This window comes from Aspergillus nidulans, chromosome VII (genome assembly GCF_000011425.1).
Source record: "Aspergillus nidulans FGSC A4 chromosome VII".
Taxonomy (NCBI): Eukaryota; Fungi; Ascomycota; class Eurotiomycetes; order Eurotiales; family Aspergillaceae; genus Aspergillus; species Aspergillus nidulans.
In genome coordinates, this window is record NC_066263.1 from 1,895,711 (window position 1) to 1,916,270 (window position 20,560).

At 51.2% G+C, this 20,560-nt stretch overlaps 8 protein-coding genes across 8 annotated transcripts, besides 1 other annotated feature; 2 read left to right on the forward strand and 6 right to left on the reverse strand.

Moving 5' to 3' along the window:
• Nucleotides 1-20,560: part of a sequence feature (contig 1.29 1..525887(1)) that runs on past both edges of the window.
• Nucleotides 626-3,227, reverse strand: ANIA_01806 (uncharacterized protein; the record flags this gene model as incomplete). The annotated part of the gene is made up of 3 exons (XM_654318.1): nucleotides 626-1,878; nucleotides 2,035-2,184; nucleotides 2,279-3,227. 3 exons carry the CDS (start codon nucleotides 3,225-3,227, stop codon nucleotides 626-628), a joined length of 2,352 nt encoding a protein of 783 aa, XP_659410.1.
• On the reverse strand, nucleotides 3,612-4,663 carry ANIA_01807 (putative short-chain dehydrogenase/reductase; the record flags this gene model as incomplete). Its single annotated transcript, XM_654319.1, has 2 exons — nucleotides 3,612-4,375; nucleotides 4,432-4,663. The coding sequence occupies 2 exons, from the start codon at nucleotides 4,661-4,663 to the stop codon at nucleotides 3,612-3,614; spliced, it is 996 nt and encodes a 331-aa protein (XP_659411.1).
• Nucleotides 5,481-7,577, forward strand: ANIA_01808 (uncharacterized protein; the record flags this gene model as incomplete). The annotated part of the gene is made up of 1 exon (XM_654320.1): nucleotides 5,481-7,577. The coding sequence occupies one exon, from the start codon at nucleotides 5,481-5,483 to the stop codon at nucleotides 7,575-7,577; it is 2,097 nt and encodes a 698-aa protein (XP_659412.1).
• On the reverse strand, nucleotides 7,618-9,295 carry ANIA_01809 (uncharacterized protein; the record flags this gene model as incomplete). The annotated part of the gene is made up of 5 exons (XM_050612872.1): nucleotides 7,618-7,982; nucleotides 8,054-8,196; nucleotides 8,267-8,774; nucleotides 8,879-9,070; nucleotides 9,122-9,295. 5 exons carry the CDS (start codon nucleotides 9,293-9,295, stop codon nucleotides 7,767-7,769), a joined length of 1,233 nt encoding a protein of 410 aa, XP_050468737.1. The 3' UTR covers nucleotides 7,618-7,766.
• car2 (ornithine-oxo-acid transaminase otaA) lies at nucleotides 9,688-11,536 on the reverse strand. Its single transcript, XM_654322.2, has 3 exons — nucleotides 10,975-11,536; nucleotides 10,215-10,916; nucleotides 9,688-10,167 (listed from the first exon to the last, which is right to left on the reverse strand). Exons 1-3 carry the CDS (start codon nucleotides 11,449-11,451, stop codon nucleotides 9,982-9,984), a joined length of 1,365 nt encoding a protein of 454 aa, XP_659414.1. The 5' UTR covers nucleotides 11,452-11,536; the 3' UTR covers nucleotides 9,688-9,981.
• On the forward strand, nucleotides 11,791-14,164 carry gpi10 (putative glycosylphosphatidylinositol-alpha 1,2 mannosyltransferase; the record flags this gene model as incomplete). Its single annotated transcript, XM_654323.1, has 4 exons — nucleotides 11,791-12,084; nucleotides 12,152-12,449; nucleotides 12,720-12,795; nucleotides 12,841-14,164. The coding sequence occupies 4 exons, from the start codon at nucleotides 11,791-11,793 to the stop codon at nucleotides 14,162-14,164; spliced, it is 1,992 nt and encodes a 663-aa protein (XP_659415.1).
• On the reverse strand, nucleotides 14,853-15,885 carry ANIA_01812 (protein jlbA). The gene is made up of 3 exons (XM_654324.2): nucleotides 15,753-15,885; nucleotides 15,331-15,709; nucleotides 14,853-15,282 (listed from the first exon to the last, which is right to left on the reverse strand). Exons 1-3 carry the CDS (start codon nucleotides 15,801-15,803, stop codon nucleotides 14,936-14,938), a joined length of 777 nt encoding a protein of 258 aa, XP_659416.1. The 5' UTR covers nucleotides 15,804-15,885; the 3' UTR covers nucleotides 14,853-14,935.
• ANIA_01813 (uncharacterized protein) lies at nucleotides 18,050-18,793 on the reverse strand. Its single transcript, XM_654325.2, has 3 exons — nucleotides 18,655-18,793; nucleotides 18,540-18,587; nucleotides 18,050-18,469 (listed from the first exon to the last, which is right to left on the reverse strand). The coding sequence occupies exons 1-3, from the start codon at nucleotides 18,767-18,769 to the stop codon at nucleotides 18,153-18,155; spliced, it is 480 nt and encodes a 159-aa protein (XP_659417.1). The 5' UTR covers nucleotides 18,770-18,793; the 3' UTR covers nucleotides 18,050-18,152.

Sequence of the window (20,560 nt, forward strand, 5' to 3'; positions counted from 1 at the left end):
GCGTCGTCCTGCACTCTCTTTAAGTAGGGCCCCGCGGAACGGGCTTATGTTGACCGGTCACACGTGATTTGCTTTACCGGGCTGCTGTTTTGGGATCCATCATTTCTTGACATTCCCGACCTCGCGTTAGAACGCCACTGTCAGATCCACCTACGGAATCATCGGCGAACATGTGGGGTGGGTTAGTACCTGGATGGTCGACTACCAGTAGGAGTTTCGCGATAATGGCTTTGGAAACGTCCAATAATGAGCATTACTTTGGAGTCTAGTCCCAGTACCGACAGCAACTGTGGGGAATCGCGCGAGAAGACTCCCAATATAGGGGTCCCTGGCGCTGAATAGTGAGGCTTCCTTTAGGATTTAGCCATAAGACTCTGCTCTCATTCTCCAATCATTGCTAAGAAACACATTGGCTCAGGTTCCGATCGTCTTCACCGCAAGCTGAACCAAAGATGCTAAGATTGGTCGGTGAAAGAGCTTCATTCTTCGCCTGACGTCTAAATGGTCAGTTTTTCGCCCTTCTCTGGTCTCATCATGAATATCCAGAGGCAAAGTGTTCAGTAAAAGGTCCATTCTCTCCATTCTGTTGTCTTGGGCTCAGTCGGAAGCGTAGAGCCGTCATCCTCTATGGCTCGGACACCCAAGCTTTGGAAGACCTCAAGCTCTGGAAGATCTTTGAGAGGTTCAGAAAAGGAGCTTCCAGGACACCTGCAGCCTGGGCTGCCTTAAAATGATACAGAAAGTCGGAGCAAGCATAACCAAGGAATGGGATACGTCTCCTGATGAATTCGGACCGCATATGCCGCGGAAGGTCGGCCAACTCTCTCACTACATCCGAGTATGCTCTATTTTCACTGACTTCATATATATAGTTCAAGCACACCCGGGCGATTTTCTCGTGAGATCTCCCGATAATGTTCTGTCTCAGCTCGGCCCGCAGTGTACTGAGGCTGTTCCTTCGTAGGAGAAAATCTCTCAGCGACTCGTGAATGAACTGTGCCCTGGACTGCACAACCTCAATCAGCCCCTTGGACACATGGACTATGAATCTATCGAGGGCTGTGTCGGTTTGCAGGTCTATATCCCGTCTGGCTAGTCCGCAATCGGCGAACGAAATTGCGAAATAGAGCTCTTCCCTCGATAGCGGGCGGGATGATAAAAGGACAAGCTGCAAACATAAGATGAGGTCGTCTATGTCCTCTTCATCAGAGGTGAGGATATCGGTGAAAATCCTTTCTAGATCATGTGGCGTTTCGTCATAAAGATGCTGCACCTTCCGCATATCGCCCATCTTGAAAGCTTCATTCAATGAGGGGACAACGCGGTGGACCCAGAGGAAAACTCCTGATGCTCTAACGCATATTTTGTCTTGCACTTCCTTTGCTGCTCTGGATCTTACCCCTGTAATTGTCGATTCAACATATTTTCTGATATCAGAATGATGTTCTGGCTGATTTTCCAGCACAAGTTCGATGCCGTATGTAATGTTTAAATTGGGATAATGCCTACTAGAGAGGCACACCTTCAAGTAGGCCCCGGATGCCATCGCAAAGTCAACCAGGTGCTGCAGAAACAGAATCGTATCGCCTCTTTCGTCCTGCCGACACTGGTCGAGGGCATCGATGATAAGCAGTACCCGTTGATTCCTTAGTGATTGAATGACAGACAGCAGCAGTCCTTTGAGGTCCCTTATACACCAGTTCGAAGTTTCACGGATTCTTACAGCATTAAATGCAATCTCAGAAAATCGATCTTTTGCGTCTGGCGGAATCGCTCTTGAGCTGAAGAGCTGATGCAGTAAGGATCGATACATCTCAATAGCCGACCTCTCCAAATCAGCCCCTTTGATGGAGAAGAAAAACGACAAGACGACACAATCTGTCTTCGTTTCGGTTGCATTTTTTAGAAGGTACTTCATTAATATGGACTTGCCAATCCCAGGCTTCCCTTTAATCCAAAAAAGGCTTCGCTGAAAATCTGAATTTCTTGCATCGACCCACGCTCGATATTCTGGCCGCTTGAATATCCACATACACGTCTCTTTGTGGGCTTCTGGTACTTCGTTCAGACGGAAAGTGGTTCGGCCAAAGCCCAACATACGAATGAAGACCTCCTGGGCTTTTTCAATAGAAAAAAGACCCTGTACGTGGTCCCGTGAGATGGAACCAAGTGTCGATTCCTGGTCTATCGCAATGATGATAGCACTTAGTAACTGAGAAAACATATGCAGTCGTCAAATAGCCGGTAAACATACCTAATTCTAGGCCCGCTGACGTACTAACGGATATCGGCGCCTCGTCCAGAAGCGCTCGCATGCAGGCTGCTGCACTTGCCGCTGCGAAGTACTGCCAGCGTTTGCTCTTATGGCTATCAGCATAGTCACTAACCCCTTTGACCAGGATACAAGGATACTGGCCCCATACACCTGCCGCTTCCATTTCAAACCCTATGACCTTTTGTTTTTTTGCGATATCGTCGCGGAATTTGTGAGACATGATAACACTATCCCCTGAGCCCAGCGTTCCGAAATGCAGAAATGGTACTACATCGAAGTTGCGCCGGCGAGCAACCACCGTCTCGTCAGCATCCACACCCAGAGAGCACTGGCAATTAACCTCTCGATGATTGTACGTCCGACTGTAGACAATGTCATACTGAGCGCCTGGGCACTGTGCTCGCACATGCCGTTGAATCATCGCAAGATAACGGCATTGCCGATCGCTCAAGGTATCAACACGGGTCTTTATCTTCGACAAAAAAGAATGTATCTCTTGGTTCGGTCTTCCCAGGTTCTCCTCCAGTGCATCTTTGCGATATGGACCAAGGGGTAGGCGGTCATACTGAACGACCCCTGTACCGATTATCACATCACCAAGATAAATGTTGGTATTACCTCGCGCGGCCAGTGACTTATCGATGAATGGGACACCCCCACAGATTCCTATCAGAAAAGCAATCTGAATTCGAGGATAGCTCATTTTCATATGAGCCACTACGCTAGAAGCGACTGCTTTCCCCGCACTGGGCATGTGTACCAGAGCCACATCGTACGTCCCGATCCTTCCAAGTGTGTATGAGTTCGGATCACCACGTACTTTCAAAAGCGTGGGAAATTCAACGGCATGGTATATCCGACTAAAGAGTGGTTTTACGACTTCTGCTTCGAGGGGGAGGGGACAGAGGATCGCGATTCTGAAATCCGTGCGGCTTGATGGTGGCGCGGCCATTATGAACCGGTGTACATGGCTTCACTGTTGTATAGCCCAGCGAGGGAGGCTGTCCCTTATAAGGTAGAGGGGTACAGTCCCTTCCACCATTATCCGTTTCTACGCGCTCAACATGCCGCCGAGAAGAGATCATTGGCCTACTCAAATCCCTAAAATAGCAGGCGCTTCGAGACGTAAAAAATTCTTTCTTGCGCCACAGTAACGCAGCATGATTGACTAGCAAAAGGGTCTGCAAACTAGCGTAGTTGATTTATGTATGTCCCTCAAATACGCGCCCTCCCAGTTCTTGTATCCAAAATTAGATTCGTCCACTATTCACAGCTTTACACGTCTAGAACAACTGAAATCTATTGTACATCCATCAGCTATACAAAGCACTGCTATCTAGACGCGGTGAAGACCTGCACGGCGGTGTCTTCGGACCTTCTTAGCATCCACAGCAGTGGCCTTCCCCATCATCTCCAAGCTTTCCAGATAGTCACTCGTCCCATGCTCTGGATCACTGTCCTCTGCTGTTCTCTCACATGCTGTTCCCTCATCTCCTGCACCTAATGGCCCCTTGATTTGGAAATATTCCCTTTTCGACGGATCCTGCAGCATATACTCCGCCGCCTCGGGCAACCATCCATTGATGAAGTCCCCATGACTGCAGAACGAGTTTCCGCAAGCGAGCTCAAGTGGCGGCTCACCGTCCCAGCCATCCGGCAGAAGCTTTCTCAAGTCGTACCGGATTGAAAACCTCAAGCGGGGGATCTTGTACATCCCGATGGGGCACCAGTTCTCGCCATAGCCCTCAAAAGCCTTGGGGTTCTTTGAGTACGCGGTCTCAAAAGTGTCTGGGTTAGCGCAATCCGGAAACCAAAGAAGGGTCTGGAGATGCGTAGAGCATGTCCTGGTTGGGAAGGCTGCGAGTTCTTTTCCTTCTTCGGCTTCATCGCCTTCACAGGCCCAGCTCACTTGGACGTCGGGATCAAGGCCCTCTGGCCCTGTGGCGGAAGCGTTTCCTACGACCATCTGGAAGTTCTCTGGGAGGGGGATCTCGGCTTCATTCAGGAGTTCGTAGTAAGCGCTGAAACGCATAGGGGTGATGGGCTGGTGGGTCTGCCCTTCGGGTGCGCTTTTGTCGACCAGGTAGAGAGTCGGGATCCCTGACTCCGAAGTTAGCTGGCGATCCCATCAGACTAGGAATGGCAAAGGTACGTACAGTAGACGGAGAAATCATTAGGATTTCTAGCAGTGGAGCAGCCCTCCCGCAGCTCAGCAGAGGTCGACGTATTGGTGTTGACCGCATCAGAGCCAAAGAAGCTGTGCATATGGCTGACATATAGACCAGGCGAGACGATAGGATCGATATTCTTGAACATAAATTGATCGACTGTTGTGACGGTGTAGGCACTGGCAAGCCCAGTTGCCAATAACAGGGAGAAGAGCTGCATTGCGCTAGAGCTCGAGCTGGAGTCGAAGACCAAGGAACCATACAGACTGATGACTCCAGGAAGACCCTGCTTCACCTTTTATAGGGTTCGGAAAAGCCCAGTCGGAACATCGCCGTCCTCCCGAACCCTAGTTGTTTCAGGGTGCTGGTGGGACGGTTGCGGATAGATTAGGCCCGTCTCTTGATCCGGCGACCGCAGCGCGAAACCCCAGACATCGATATTAAGGGGTCCAGGGGCGAATACAACCGTTGCTTGTTGGGGAATTGCCAGTAGGGCTGTTCCCTGTTCTGCTTTGACAGGTAGGTTCATCGTATTCATATAGTATCACTGGTAGCATGCTCAACTGAAAGTTGGAGGGTATACCTTGGGCGCAACACCGAAAGAAAACCGGGGGATAGGCGTATCTCACCTACCCGTAGCTTCTTATGAGCCCCTTTGATTTATGAGTGTGAACTGCTCAAGAGCGAGATGGAGACTCAGCGTTTTTCTCCATAGGTGGGTGGCCAGGGCACGACACTGGGTTCGCTCCACGCAGCCGGTTTAGGGCTAATGACTCGCGTTCAAACATCACACCCCACGAAAGCAAGAATCCAGTTCAGTTCGAGCCTGAAAGGTTCAAAAAACGGCGCCCTTCTTGTCATTTTTCTATTTTTCTTTATGGACAATGCCAGCGTCGATATTTGTTCGTCAGTCTCCGGGGTCCCCATATTGGGGGACCGCGGTGGAAAATTGCGACCTTACAGATCAGCATGAAGGGCTATAAGATAACCTGTCCATCGCCGGTTGCGAGATCCATCCCAGGAAATTGAATGCAATAATGGGGCTCATCAAGGCTGTTGCAACCGCGGCGCTGCTGCTGGGCCAGGTCCATTCGGTGCTCAGTCGAGCGCAAAATCAGAGCATAGTCCAAGTGACGATCTCTGACCATGTCCAGCAAGGTGGACTCGCTAATATCTACCTCAACTGGTTTGAAACTCCGCCGAGCGTTATCGAGGCTGTCTATTCTCGGTGTCTAGACTTGAATACCTCCGTCCCTTATCAGACTATTGGCCGCTTCAGCGTTCGCGGACAGCCTCCACAGCGACTGGCCTGGGCCGTCCCAGAGAGCGCTCAGACAGATAGCTGCGTCTATGTCTATGGGATACAATCAGGGGCGTCTCCTCTCGTCCTCGGCAAGAGTGAGCCGGTCCACTTTACATACAAGCCAAAGAAGCGATCAGTTGCCGACACAGCCAATGCCCTCTTGAAGGACTTTGACGCGCTGGGAACATGGTTTGATGGAGTAGCCGCCATCAAAAAGAAGACCGAGCTTCATGGCGGCGTCACATCCGGACCCTCGCCGAAAGACAGGAAAATCGCCATCGTGGGTGCCGGGATTTCAGGTCTAGCAACAGCGGTGATGCTCGACAGCGTCGGCGTCCACAACTGGGAGATCATTGAAGCAAGTGACCGGGTTGGTGGCAGGTTCCGGACACGATATGTTGGCGGCACAGACGAATGGGCGGAGATGGGACCCATGAGGCTGCCCTATTCTGTCACCTACAAGGACGATAACGAGACGCTGAGATATACCGACCATGAGTTGACCTTCCAATTGGCCCGGATCCTCAATGACATGAACAAGAACGATCCGAAGTGGAAGATCGACTTTATACCCTGGATTCAGCATCACGCGAACGAATTGATTGCTCAAGGCACCCGCCGCCACCCTGACGGACGCATTCCGACGCGTGGTGAGATCGAGGCAGATCCAAGCTTAAAGGATGCACCTGAAATGTTGAGTGCCGAGTACGCCAACACTCAAGATCGCATGGATGCCATCCTTAAGAACAAGGACACCCTCAAGTCCATCCAGCGAAACGTCTGGCGCGCCCACAAGACAGCTATGGACGAGGGTCTCGACGACTGGAGCGAGCAGGCCATGATGCGGCACGTCTTCAAAGCAAGCGAGAACGTCACAGACCAAATCTGGACGGATTCAGACTATGACGTCTTCTGGGATGAACTGCACCATAACTCGAACCTTGGTCTTGACGGAAGTAGAGAGTCTTTGGGGGAAACTCACTGGCTCTGTATCGATGGAGGCTTCAACCGCCTCTCTGACGCCTTCCTCCCGCATGTCCAGAGCAGACTCACTCTCAATCGCCAGATCAGAAAGCTAGAACCAATCCCAGGTCCTCATAATACTACGAAGACCCGCCTCTCCTGGTACCCCAGCACGCAGAACCGTACCTACGAGTCCAGAGACTACGACTACACAATCATGGCTGTCCCCTTCACCATGACACGCTTCATGGACCTCCCATCCTTCTCCTCTGTGCTCTCTCGCGCAATCAGCGAGGCAGGCCTACGCTTCAAATCTGCCTGCAAGGTCGCCCTTCTCTTCCGCGAACGCTTTTGGGAGAAAGGCCCACGTCCTATTTTTGGTGGATACTCAAAGCCTCCTAGCCTCCCTGTTGGAGCCCTCTATTACCCTGTCTATGGCCATAATGAGTCTCGGCCAGGACTGATAATGCACTACCGCGGCGGAGACTGGAGCGACCGGTTCGTTAGCTTTAGCGACGAAGAACACGTCCAAACAGTTCTTGACGCCATCGTCTCGATTCACGGCGAGCAGGCAAGAGATCTCTATACAGGGGACTACGAGCGTCTCTGCTGGCTACAGGATGAACATACGGCGACGGCGTGGTGTCGGCCGGATGTGGAGCAGCATCGGCTGTATATCCCTGCTTATCATCAGACGGAGCATAATACGATCTTTGTGGGAGAACACACCGCGCCGACACATGCTTGGGTTAGTTCGAGTCTGCAGAGTGCTGTGCGCGGAGTCGTGCAGCTGCTTCTGGAGCTAGGGCTCGTAGATGAGGCGAAAGAGGTCAATAAGAGGTGGATGGGGAGATGGATCAAATTGTAATTTTCTAGTCGTTCGACACTGGGATGGGTGGACTAGATTGGTGTGCAGGGAATATTTCAATAAAAACGCTGCTAGCTATATTAGAGTCATCTGCACATATTCCCAGGTCCTTGAGAGCAGGTAGCTGAGTCTCATTGAGTCTTCCAATCCTCATGTGCTCTCGGGGGCCGAAAGACTGTGATACTCTAATCACACCTTTAGGGCAGGAAGAACAACCCCCTTACACTCTCCGAAACCAAATTTCCGCCCCGTCTGCCGATTGATGCACCAGCCCTCCATAATGACCTCATCTCCATCTTCTAGAAAAACGATCCCCGCTGCAGCGAGGCTAGCAAGTTTATTATGCGGCAAGTTGCGCTCCAAGAGGCATGCTATGCCGATATTTTCACCGTTGCTGTTTGTTCGCTGCTAGCTATTAGTTCAAAGAATCGAAGCAAGGGTACTAGTAGATATTAGGTAGGTAAGAGGTCACGTACCGCGCTCGTTACGGTCCCAGTACCGAAAATATCACCTGTGCTGAGACCCTCTCCCGCGCTGGTGAGATGAGCGAGGGACTGGTAGGGCGTCCAGTAGAGCTCTTTAAGATTCGTTTCGGTTACGACGTAAGATTGGCCGTTCCCTGTGCACGTTAACATCAACCATTGACCCTCTCGCTGCGAGACGATATAGTATATGGAAGGCAAACATACTGACAACCCTAGCCTCCAACTCAACATCCCACGTCTCCTCCTCCTTCTTCCCTTTCCACGCCAAATGCGTTAACGGCGCCGGGCTCTGCACCTTCGCACTCCCTGACAGACACCCCTCTAGCGCCTCGGTAGTGACGATCCACGGAGAGATCGTCGTCGCCGTGCCCTTACCATGGAACGGGCCAAGAGGCGGCATTTCATACCCTTGAATATCTCTCGCAGACCAGTCGTTCAGAATCACAAGACCGAAGATATAGTCCGGTGTGTTGCTAATATCGAGAATTTCGCCGGGTGGGAAGGGACGAGAGAGAAACACGCCGACTTCTAGTTCAAAGTCGAAAAGGCGCGCGGGCTGGAATTTCGGCTCCTCCGAAGGATTGCTTGCGAAGACGCCGTTTGGACGCACGACGGGGGTCCCGCTGACGCGGAGGGACGAGGTGCGGCCGTTGTAGACACTCGGAATGACGTACCAATTTGGACTTATGGGGGCATTCATGATCATGCTGCACTTTTGGCGGTGTCAGTTTCTTTGCTTTTTCTTTTTCCTTTCCTTCCCTTTTTCTCCTACACTATCTAGCGTGTGGTAAGGGGCAATTGAGAGGATAGAGGTACGTTTTGGGTATGTTCCAGGGAACAATAGAAGTCAGAGAAATTCTTCGTTTCCATTGGATAGTGGTTTGTAACTTTTTCGAGGGGAGTGGCATATTTTGAGCGCGTGTTTACGTCCACGAGATGCTCTGTTAGGAGAGCCCTGACTTGACGGTGGGTAGACTTGGGAAGGGCGGCGAAGGTATTCAGCGTGGGCTGTTGAGGACTTCATCAGTTGACGTTCTAGCCATCGTTGGCGAAGTTTACCTGAGAGAACACCGCTGTTTCGAACCCGGGAACAGTCTTAAAATACCCATCTCTCTCGAGAGCGCTCAGGTCGATAGCGTCGTTGTCTAGAGCTGTTGCACAGCGCGGGGTTGGGTCGTCGCTGGTCGAGATGACGCCGTAGGGGAGATTGTCGATGGGAAACGGGTTGGACATGGTGTTATTTGGTTACTTGTAAGAAAAGAGTTTGATGGATAGTGGATCGGCAGGTAGATTGCAGGCTAATGCGTAGTTAAAAGTAGTCAGTCAGTTGATTGAGTTGATTGCAGGTAGTTCAGATGGTCAGCCTCACCGGCATCTTGTCCTATTTAAGCATTGCGAGGAATATCCCGAGGCTGGGTATCTTTCGGTGTTTTTCAAACAACCGATCTGCATGGGCTGCCTTAAATGCTTGGCGGACAGGGTTTCGTCCTATCTGACGTGAGATACGAGAATTCATGGAGTATTGCGCATCTAGAACTCGTTGGCGGTTATGTTGAGGGATTTCTTGACAGCGGGGTAGATCCTGCTGAATAGGGGACTACTCCAAGTTCTGTTTACAACTTCTCTTATCAAATCCCAGGAGAATAACATTAAACGCTATTTATCGTAACTCATGATTCTACCAAGCGTCAAACTGCCAATACTTTCTGTCGGCTAACAATATGGTACAGATGTGCCTCAACGCCCCCAGGCTTGTCGGCGTAGGGTATCAAGGAGGGTGCGATCATAGTTGCAAGCTCTTCTCCCTGATCTTTACCCGTCGGGGCATCTCCCCGAATGCCGGCGAAGTGGCTGGCTGAACGGTTGATGGTGCGGAGTGTTTCCTCCAGTCTACTACCGAGTCACGTTCATCACAGTGTCTAGTTCTCGAGAGTAATCTTCACCTTCTTCTCTGGCGGAGGGACGACCTTATCTTCCGCAGCACCCTTGAGATTCGGCAGCTCAGCCACGGCGGCCTTGATGATTTCCAGCGCCTTTGCGATTTCTTCCTCGGTAATGACGAGAGGCGGTGCTAGACGGATGATGTTCTGATGGGTGGGTTTGGCCTTGGCCGAGTTAGCGTTGGTCGAATGAACGGAGGGTTGATACCTACCAGAAGACCCTTTTCCTTCATCAGCATGCAGAGATCCCATGCAGTGTGTCCGTTGGTCTTGGACTCGTCGATGACAATCGCATTGAGCAGGCCCTTTCCACGAACCGTCTGAATGATCGGGTTCTGGATGGCTTCCAAGCCGCTGCGGAAGGCCTGGCCAAGCTTCTCAGCGCGTTCCACCATGTTCTCCTCCTGAACAACCTCAAGAGCGCGGATGGCAACAGCGCAGGCAAGAGGGTTGCCTCCGTAGGTTGAGCCGTGGGTTCCGGGCTCAACCGTGAGCATAACATCCTTCCGTCCTAGCACGCAGGACACGGGGTACATGCCACCAGAGATCGCTTTGCCCAGCAAAACCATATCTGGTTTGATTCCGCTCCACTCGTGGCAGAGCAGCTTTCCTGTCCGCGCAATACCGGTCTGGATTTCATCGCAAATCAGCAGCACATTATGCTGGTCACACAGCGATCTGGCCAGCTGCAGATAATCGTCATCGGGGACGATGATACCCGCCTCGCCTTGGATAGGCTCGACGAGGAAGGCGGCGAGGTTGGAGCCGGCCTTCTCGAAAGCTTCGCGCAGCGCAGCTTTATCGTTGTAGGTGATCGGCTTTTCTGTCCCTGGGATGGTGCAGCCGATGTTGGGAACGTACGGGCCATAGTTCTCTCTAGACTCGGGGTCGGAGGACAAAGAAATGGCAGCCATCTGGTAAGGTCAGTCGCATGTCACCAAAGACGGCAGCCCAGAGCTGGCGCGCACTTACAGTTCGGCCGTGAAAATTGTTTTCCGCACTGAGGATGATCGCCTCATTCTCGGGGATGCCCTTGACCTTATAACCCCACTTGCGGGCGATCTTGATACCGGTCTCGACTGCCTCCGCACCGGTGTTCATGGGGAGGACCATGTCGAACCCAAAGTACTTTGTGACCATCTCGGCAAACTTAGGGAATACATCGTTATAGAAGGCCCGCGAGCTCAGCGTCAGACGGGAGGCCTGGTCGACGAGGGCCGCAACTAGCTTGGGATGGCAGTGACCTTGGTTGACGGCGGAGTATGCGGAGAGGAAGTCGAGGTAGTGCCGGCCTTCTGGATCCCAAACGGATGTCCCTTGAGCGCGCGCAAAAACGACGGGAAGAGGATGGTAATTGTGGGCAGCAAAGTCGTTCTCAGCCTGGATGGCCTCTTGAGTAGACGAGGCATGGTATGCAGTAGCACTGCCGTTGGTACCGTTGGAGGTCATGGTTGTATGGGTAAGATCAATAGGCTCGCTGAGTGAGAGGATTGCTTTCTGAGGAGGAAGAGACAGTTAGGTAGAGGAATTGAAGTGAAAATCCTGTGGAAAAGATTGTGGGCACGGCTTATAAGCTGCGCGAAAGTGAAGGCATACCGCTAAGTGCAGGTGTACCCGTACAATTCCTCTAAGTGCAGGTCGACCCGTTCGATGACGCTGTGGAGCCTCGCCCGGTCCACCTTCACCACTTGCCAGTCCAGTGACATCCTTCGCTTTCTCAGCGTCCACCCTCGTACCTTTCCTTCCTCAGGCACGCCTCTTCAGAATCTGGGGTAACCAGCCACTGTCATGCCTATGTCCGCTCGCTCGCGACGATCGAATCCGCGACTGCCCCCTTCGCCTTCCTCTTCGTCTTCTTCTGACGCTGTGCGGGCTTCGCCGCATTCCTCCCCGCCTTCACGCCTCAGGCCACCATCCGCCAACCCCGACGTGTCCTCCAACATCCTCCTTTTCCTGATCGGCTTTCGCCTCGTCAACGCCCTCACTGTTCGAACCTTTTTCCAACCAGATGAATTCTTTCAGTCTCTCGAACCCGCCTGGAAGATCGCCTTTGGCACGAACCAGGGGCCGTGGATAACCTGGGTGTGATCCCCGCCAAAGCTCCCGACCGCATATCCGCGGCTGTTTGCTGACCCATTCGTGTTCGCAGGAATGGGAACACCAGCTGAGATCCTCACTGCATCCGCTTATTTTCGCTGCCGTGTACACTGTTGCAGACCTCGTCGCACGCACTCTCGGACTCACCCCCACATCACGCGCTGAATTGCTCATCGCCGGTCCCGGGATAACGCAGGCCGTTATTGCAGCCGTCGGCGATTTCTATACTTGGAAGCTAGCTCGGTATATTTACGGGGACAGAAGTCATGAGTCTTGGGCGACGGTACGGATCCGGTCAAACGCTATAGAGGCCGATGCTGATCAGCTGCAGCTTGCATTAACCGTCGTCAGTCCGTGGCAGTGGTTCTGTTCCACCAGAACTCTGTCCAACTGTCTCGAGACTACGATCACAATCATCGCTCTGTATTTGTGGCCGTGGGGATGGGCTATAAACTCGCGGTCCGTCAGGCGTACAGGTCAAGATAAGAGTGTCAGCATTTTTAGGTATGTCTTTAGCATGATAAAGTGAGCGGCACTGACTCCACGGAGATTACGTCAATGTCTCTTGCTGGCCGCGTTCGCGTGTATCCTACGCCCGACCAACATAATAATCTGGGTAGGCCTAGCTAGTGTGGCTTTATACCGAAGTGCCTGGGGAGAGAGGCAGACTCTTGCTCGAGAGGCTCTAATCTGCGGGTGAGTGCGCCCCAAGTCGTGTGTTTCACAAGCTCACGTCTGCAGTTCCTCCGTTCTGGCAGTGTCTACTGTTGTTGATCGTTTCTTCTACGGATTCTGGACTTTCCCGCCCTTGAGGTTCCTGTACTTCAATGTCGCCCAGTCTTTGGCAGCATTTTACGGGAGAAATGATTGGAGCTACTACGCCTCTCAGGGATATCCGCTTCTGCTCACCACCGCGCTGCCATTCACACTAGTGGGCTTATACCGCACTCTGAAAACCCCGCCGAAACTCGAGAAGCAGAAGGGTTCGATATTGGTCCAGCTTGCCTCTATCTCCTTGGCTATGCCTGCTACGCTGTCCGTCATTACCCACAAGGAAGTCCGCTTCATCTACCCTCTGCTGCCGGCTCTGCACATTCTCAGCGCGTCGCCTTTGGTGGAATTCTTTATCCCTGCATTGACGACTACAAACCGCGAGTACATTTCTCGACGTCTCACCCTTATCTTTTTACTGTGGGCGAACGTCGCCATAGCTATATACACGACTCTCTTCCATGCGTCTGGGGTTATCTCTGTTTTGTCGTATATAAGAGAACAACATCAGATTCATGGAACAGCAAACATCCCGTCGTTACCAAAGGAGAGTCCTGCGTCCTACGGTGGAATCACCACGGGCTTCCTCATGCCCTGTCATAGCACCCCATGGCGTTCGCACCTCGTAGAGCCCACTATTCACGCTTGGGCCCTCTCCTGCGAACCGCCTGTGGGCTTAACTGCAGAGGAGAAAGCAGCCTACCGCGACGAAGCAGATCAATTCTATGACAACCCAACTCAGTTCCTTCAGGACAATATGGTTGGCGGTCTGCGACACATCCCCCGAAGACCCTCCTATGCGACCCCTCCGAGTTCCCAACGACAACCTACCCAACTCTTTCCGCCTCATGAATGGCCGGACTACCTCGTCTTCTTCGCGCAACTCGAACCTACACTGAAAGACGCCCTCCGAGGCTCCTCGTATGGTGAATGCTGGCGTACCTTCAACTCAGCTTGGCACGACGACTCGCGTCGTCGCGGGGATGTGGTAGTCTGGTGTCTTGACCATGCGAAACAGCAGGCCTGGCAGTCTCAGAAGCATCAACGCGAGCTCGAGGACCGTGACCGCCAGTTCGACCATATCATAAAGAGGTTCCAGAGGGACGCCACGCCGTCCAAGTCATGGCATTGGAGTCACTGGACATCTCCTTTCTCGAGTCAATCAAAATCATGGTCATGGCCGTGGGAGCGGAAGAAACGGACGCTGTTCGGGTACGAGCTGCCTGATCTACCTCAGTGGGGCTGGTTTGGAAAGAGGAAGAAGAAAACTTTGCTGAGCGATTTTTGGTTTTAATTTGACTGGATTCGTTTGGTTTTTGGCGAGTTAATCATGTACATTCTATACCTACTGCAGGTTGACCATTCTCATATCACATTCATCTCATAGATCGATTACCTTCCATGTTACCATCTACCTCAAGTTCGAGCTCGTTAATGAACTTTAGTGTGACTGTATTTGTATCCTAGAATTTGATCACGCATACTGGCCCAAGCAGGCGTTACCGACACGCTATCCATTCCTCCTCTCTCAAGTCGACTTGAACGCCATGCTTCCTATCAGTCATTATCCGGGACCTAGAGTAAAGAACAACCCAGGTAGGCTTGATAGCACCTAGTTCAGCACAACGGCCTAAGACCTATTGTATATTTGCGATGTAGTGCGGTTGTGCCATGATAGATGTGTATTCCTTTAGTGTGCTGGTAATCATAGTGCCTGCTAAGCCACTATTCGTGCTACCCTACCTACATTCCCTGGTGTCGAGGTTCATACCTAGCCTCTTCGGAATCAGAGGTGTAGCATACCCGGATCACCGAGTTCCTTCTCGTAATCGAGCTGGAAATTTCTCAGTCAAAAATAACTGCTGTTAAAGCATTGAATGTGTACGTATCCTTCTAGGCGTTATGTACACATATCCCATTTCCATTTCAGGCATGGTTAGAAACATCATTGCTTTTATTGGAGGGTCAATGAAGGCGATAACGCAAGTACGGGACCATAAACACTGATGCTACGTTTTTCAGGTCACCAGAGAACAATCCATTTCCAAATCCTAACTACGTAGTCCTAATTCTTATCTTTGACCATACTCCTCAGCACCTCAGTCTCCCCCTCCAACTTGGAAACACGCATCTTCAATTCGTCCCGTTCGCGCTTCACGGCTGCCAGTTCCTCCTCGAGTTGAGCTACCTTGTCGAGCTTGCGCTGGCGGTATCGTCTTGCGGCCAGGGTGTTAAGCTGGCGCTTAGTGATGCGTGACAAGTGTTCCTTCTCTTTGGGAGATGATTCGCGGGAGGTGGAAAGAGATGTCACGGAGGGCATGGGTTGAGGTTGTATCGGCTTTGTAGTTGTGATATGGGTCGTGGATAGGTCTGTGGTGAGTATTCTTGGTTGGGTGGAATTGAACGGGGGATCTGAGACAGTTAGTTGAAGTCATTGATGAAGGAAAATCGATGGCGTACCAGGAGAGTCAACGCTAGGAGTAAGTCCCTGGCTCTGACTCCCAAGACTATTGGCAGGATGCTCGCTTTGAGGCAAGCAGCCCAAGGCCGTCCAGTCGATGTCGTCCGCCGTAGTTGTGGTGATTGACGGGTATCCAGCCGCAGTCGTTAAGTCGTTGAACTGATCAGAACCCGACGAAGAAGCAGGATCCCCAGGGAACACAGACGGGACCAAAAGCGGGTCATAGAAGAGCTGTGGTGCGTTCGGGTCGAGGTCAACGGGAGGGAAGGCCGCTGAAAGATCGGGGAAAAGAGCCGGCGTAGAAGAGGAGGATAAAGAGGAGTTCGAGGAGAAAAGAAAATCTGAGTCGCTGAAGGAATGGGGAGAGATATCGAGGTACTGATTAGACTGCTGGAGTGACCTGTCTTCCGACCAGGTACACTGCTGTGATCTGGCGGGCGACCGACGCTGCGGATATAGTGGCGGCGGCCATTGCGAGATAGTATAAGCCGGGTCTTGCGGCGACCCGGTGCCTCGGGCTGTTTATAAGAGAGGGAGAGAGCGCTGGTGACGCTTCGCGGATGGTATGGGAGAAAAAAGAGAGTCTGGAGCAGGAGAGGAGGCTTGATCTTTAAGTAGGCCGTGGTTGCGGGGAGCTGATCGGGTTTAGCAGACGGGGTGGGGCAGTGTCTGTATTAGCTTTACAGCCGTAATATTACACGCTATACTTTACATAGATCCAGTTAGCCATCTCTTTATGAGGGGGTCAAACGATAGTGAGATCGCTGGGGAATAATGAGTCAGATGATGTCGGCCCAAGTGATCTTAGAGACGTCTTCCTATTCTTCATCTCTAAGCGCCTCAGTGCGCATGGTCGGCGGCGGGCTGCTTCTTCATCCTCAAGCAGAAAGAATACACGTAATGAATATCACATACCATTATCATATTGGCTCCCGCCATCATTGAATGCCTTGGATCCAAGGAGTCATCTCCCGCCGGCAGGAGAGGCTTAGACCAATATTTTCTGCTACTAAAAACTACAGTGTTGAAACGCTTATATATCAACAACCAGTAATCATTTTCGCCCATTATGAGTTGACATGATATCAGATGATAGTTCCTTTATTCCTCTTGCCTTCCCCTCTCTTAAGACCTAGAGCCTTTGTAAGTAGCCCATACTCAGCTGCCCAGCATCACTCATTCTGACTGAGGATGATGATCTTCAAACGGTATCGTAAGATATTGTATCAGAATAACAAGGCTAGTCCCGATCTGTCGGTACTAAAATGACTCATTATTACTATAATCTATGATCCTCCAATCAAGTTTTGCCCTTGTAATCTTGCGGGGCGCAAAGGTGGCTCCAAGAGTGCCGAGTCTCGACCTCCAAACACACCTGGCTTGATGGGTTTCACATGATGCGACGTAGTTGTCAAGTCCTACACCGCTTAACTAAGAGACACTGGGTATGGGCTCAGCCCCTTTAGACTGCTCGACTTTAGTCAGAAAGCGCTGTACTTGCGTCCGCAGGTTGCCAGATTCGACCAGCGTTATCTTTGTCTTGGCTTACAGCTTCCAAGGGTTCCATTATGTTGTTTTCTATGTGATTGGAATACTTAGCGTCCAGCAATACTTCCGCTTATAACGACAGACATATTCACCGACACAATCAGCCTTAAAATTCAACCAAGCTGGAGACCTAGCAGTGCGTTTACAGACCGTGGAAGAGACGAAAGCCGCATTAGATACCGTTCCAGAGTCGTCCGATGAAGAACCATTTTGCAATAAAACTCAGCAGCCGATTGCCCCTACCAAACCCGAGAGCATGGAGTTTCTCGCTGTGATAAAGTCCCGGTGATCAAATTCTAGGGTATTCTCAACCGAGAATTCTCAAGACCTGCTTGTTCTGAATACGTCGGAGCATACACTCAAATGGCTGCGGCCGTCTCTTGGCTCGCGGGAAAGGCTGGGATCTGCCAGTTGACCGAGGAAGCTCCTAGGGCACAAGGAATATACTGCCACCGGATGTGGTGATATTTGGAACTTGTCTCTACCTGACAGTGGGTGAATGAGGGTTTTGGAATCGAGAATATCACACCCTGTCCTTTTGCGAATGAAGAGAACCTGCACTATGATAAAGAACTTTCGGCACATGGAACTAGAGATATATGCTTATTCCGAATCATGGTGGGTCAATTTTGTTTGGCACCACACCATCTCGCATATCATTTTCTCGATAAGGAGTGTCATGGCTGAGAGATTTGACGACGGCGGTCGACTTCCGATTTTGAAGGTACAGGTTAGAGTGAGGGCACCGCATCTTACCCTAAGTCTGGGATTTCGGCAGCGCTATCATTACTCGGTGTTTCTAAATGATTGCTTTAGGTGATTGCAACCAATATTGATCAGTTCCAGCTAGACTTCTATATGGAAAGGTGGTACTTTTCCAACGTACTACTGATCAAGAGATGAAACGATGCGAAACAGCGAATTTTCACACCGACGAGGGTCCAAAGACACTTGGATGACAAAAGTCCAAACGAAACTACAAACGTACCGGCCTATCCTGGGGTCTTCTCTCTGCTAACAATGGTGATACAGCGAGGATGGTAACATTCAAGCAGAGACCCGGTCGTATATTTAGCCTATGTACGATCAATCCCACTGGCCGAATTATGTCTTTTACCTTTTAAGACACAGATCCAAGCAGAGCTTCACAGTATTATGCGCATTTAGTTTAGTGTACAACCAGTCCTCAAAAGACCGACAATTCCGACATCCGAAACCACTGCAGGATTTCAGGTGTCTCGGCTATATACATTCCGCCACATCAGCGACGCATTTATTCCTTGAACTCCTTAACCCAAAGGTTAACGGCTCTGTACGTGGAGCTGTGCGCTCCGTACCAGTAGATGGTCTTCTGGGGGTTGTCGCCATAGCCTTCAATGGCGAAGTAGTCCTTGTCCGCATGGGTGAAGTAGCCCTCCTCGTTGACGCCAAAGTCCAGCATGCTGGCGCCCTCGGGCAGAGCGCCAGAGTGGGGCCGGGTCAGCCCGACGGGGAGAACAGTCTTCTCGACGACGTAGAGGTTCTGGAAGCCAGTGGGAGTGGAGGACTTGGAGGTGAAGGAGACAGCGCCAGTGTCAGGGGTCGAGTGGACTGTTTTGACTTTGTCAGACGGAAATTGGAGAGGATTAGAGAGTCGAAGAGGGACAAATGGAGGGCTTACAGATGGCAATCTCGTTGGTGGTGGTGTTTCCGCCGACATAGAGGTATTCTAGAAATATAGTTAGACTCGAGAAGATCCATGGCCACCAAGTAGCCGTAAGTGGTCTGGTACTTACCACCGTCGGTCAGGACAGTGTTTCCACCATCAGCCACGAGGGTAAAGGCAGAGGGAAGGGTAGCAGCAGTGACAGCGCTGACGAAGGCAGCAGCGGCAGCGAGAGAGAACTTCATTTTGTTAGACAGTATGCTGTGAAGATGGATTTTTGGAGGCAATGGTTATGATGCTCAATCCAGGGTATCGCCCTCCATATTTATACCCTTCCCAGCGGCCCTGGCACGTCAAGGCTCTTCGACCCGGCTCTAAGAGAACATCCGGCATTGACGGCGGTGGACAACAGATTGACGTCGATTTAAGACATGCAGGGCTCGAGCAATGCTAGTTGACTCCACGACCTTGAACATAATTCGCTTTGTTCCGTCGATCGCCCCTGGTCCTGGCCGTTCAATACCTGGGAATGGAGCGGTGGTTCCCCACACAGCGTTGAGCCATGTGGACTCGTACTATAAAAATCCACATCTTACCCAATTTTGAGGATTCTCCGACGAAATTCCACTACTCAGGAGGCCGGCTGTTGTTTCTCCGAGAAACGTCAAATAGCGTCATAACCCACCGCTTTTTGGAGCAATTGGGACCGGCGATCGCGGTAATCGGTTCGTTGGACACCTGGTGATGCCGTGGAAGACGTGCTTGGGAGGAAACTGTTTCTGTTGGTAAGATGGTCTTCGTGCCAGACCGGCTAGAAACGATTGATATGCTAGAATAAAAGTGTCGCTGTGTGGAAATGTAATCCGCCTGACTGAATCAATGCCGGCCAATGCCGGCCAGTGTAAGATAGCCCTAAACATCTACTAAAGTACAGTATATCCGTCGAAACCTTCGCGACCTGCACATGACGAGATGCGCCCCCAACAATGAGACCTAGTTCAGGGTCGTAGATCGTCACGGGCTGTGGATCTAATATCAGCTGATAGCCAAAGTATTCGAAATGAGTAGGGTGGCCCCAGCTAAGGGCAATTGGGTAAAAGAACTTCTAGAAGGAATTTAGGCAAACTTAGGTAGTTTGATTCTTCTGCTGCAACTGGACTCCGGACTATGGCAGTGACTAATCAATAGGCCAGATCAACGATCTTCAAAGTACCAAGGATATATCCAGACAGGAATGGAAACTTCGAGGGTGGAGAGAATAAGATGAATCTCAGTAAGATATCCTGGTCGGGTAAATACTGGAGTATTGGTACGTTACCAAGATGTCGAAACCAATCATATCAAGCCGGCATGTAGCACTGCACTGCTGTATATACACATCGCCAATATATGGTCATTGAAAGTATACTCATGGCCATCTCACTACCGGCCCACTGCGAGACGCACTGGACGTCCCAGTAACTTCAATAAACAACTCCGGAGCCTATACTTCCAGGTTTCGAACAAAATCCCCCATCGGCTAGCTTAGGAGCACCGCATCTCAGGGATACTGTTTTCTGGTTAGCTCGGGAGTAGATAGCCGAGACAACGCAAACTCAAGCAGAGCTGGTGCGGCAATAAGTTTGGCTTGAGCATAGCTCTTGCTTCCTCACGTTGGCGGCGCCTTGAGTGTCGCTCCAACAGAAATGTGGCTGTGTTGTTGCTGCGCTGCTGAGCAAATCATGTTGCATTCCTCGAAGAATTTAGGTGTCAGCGGATTGCAGCACTGGCCAAATATATATATTGGGAATATTGACCATCACCCGCTCCGCGCGCTTTTACACACTTGTATTAGCAAGTACTGGAACTCGCTCACACATCTGAAAGGAAACCACATACACCAGAAAATATCGATGATAAAAAACAGAGGACCTGGCTTTTAAGTTGTCCTGCATTGCTTTGGCATGTCTCCCAGGTGCCCGGGTTCGGTGTGGATTGTTTGGAAAACACGCGCCTCCACGCAGACAAAACGGGTGCAGATACCATGCAAACCCAAT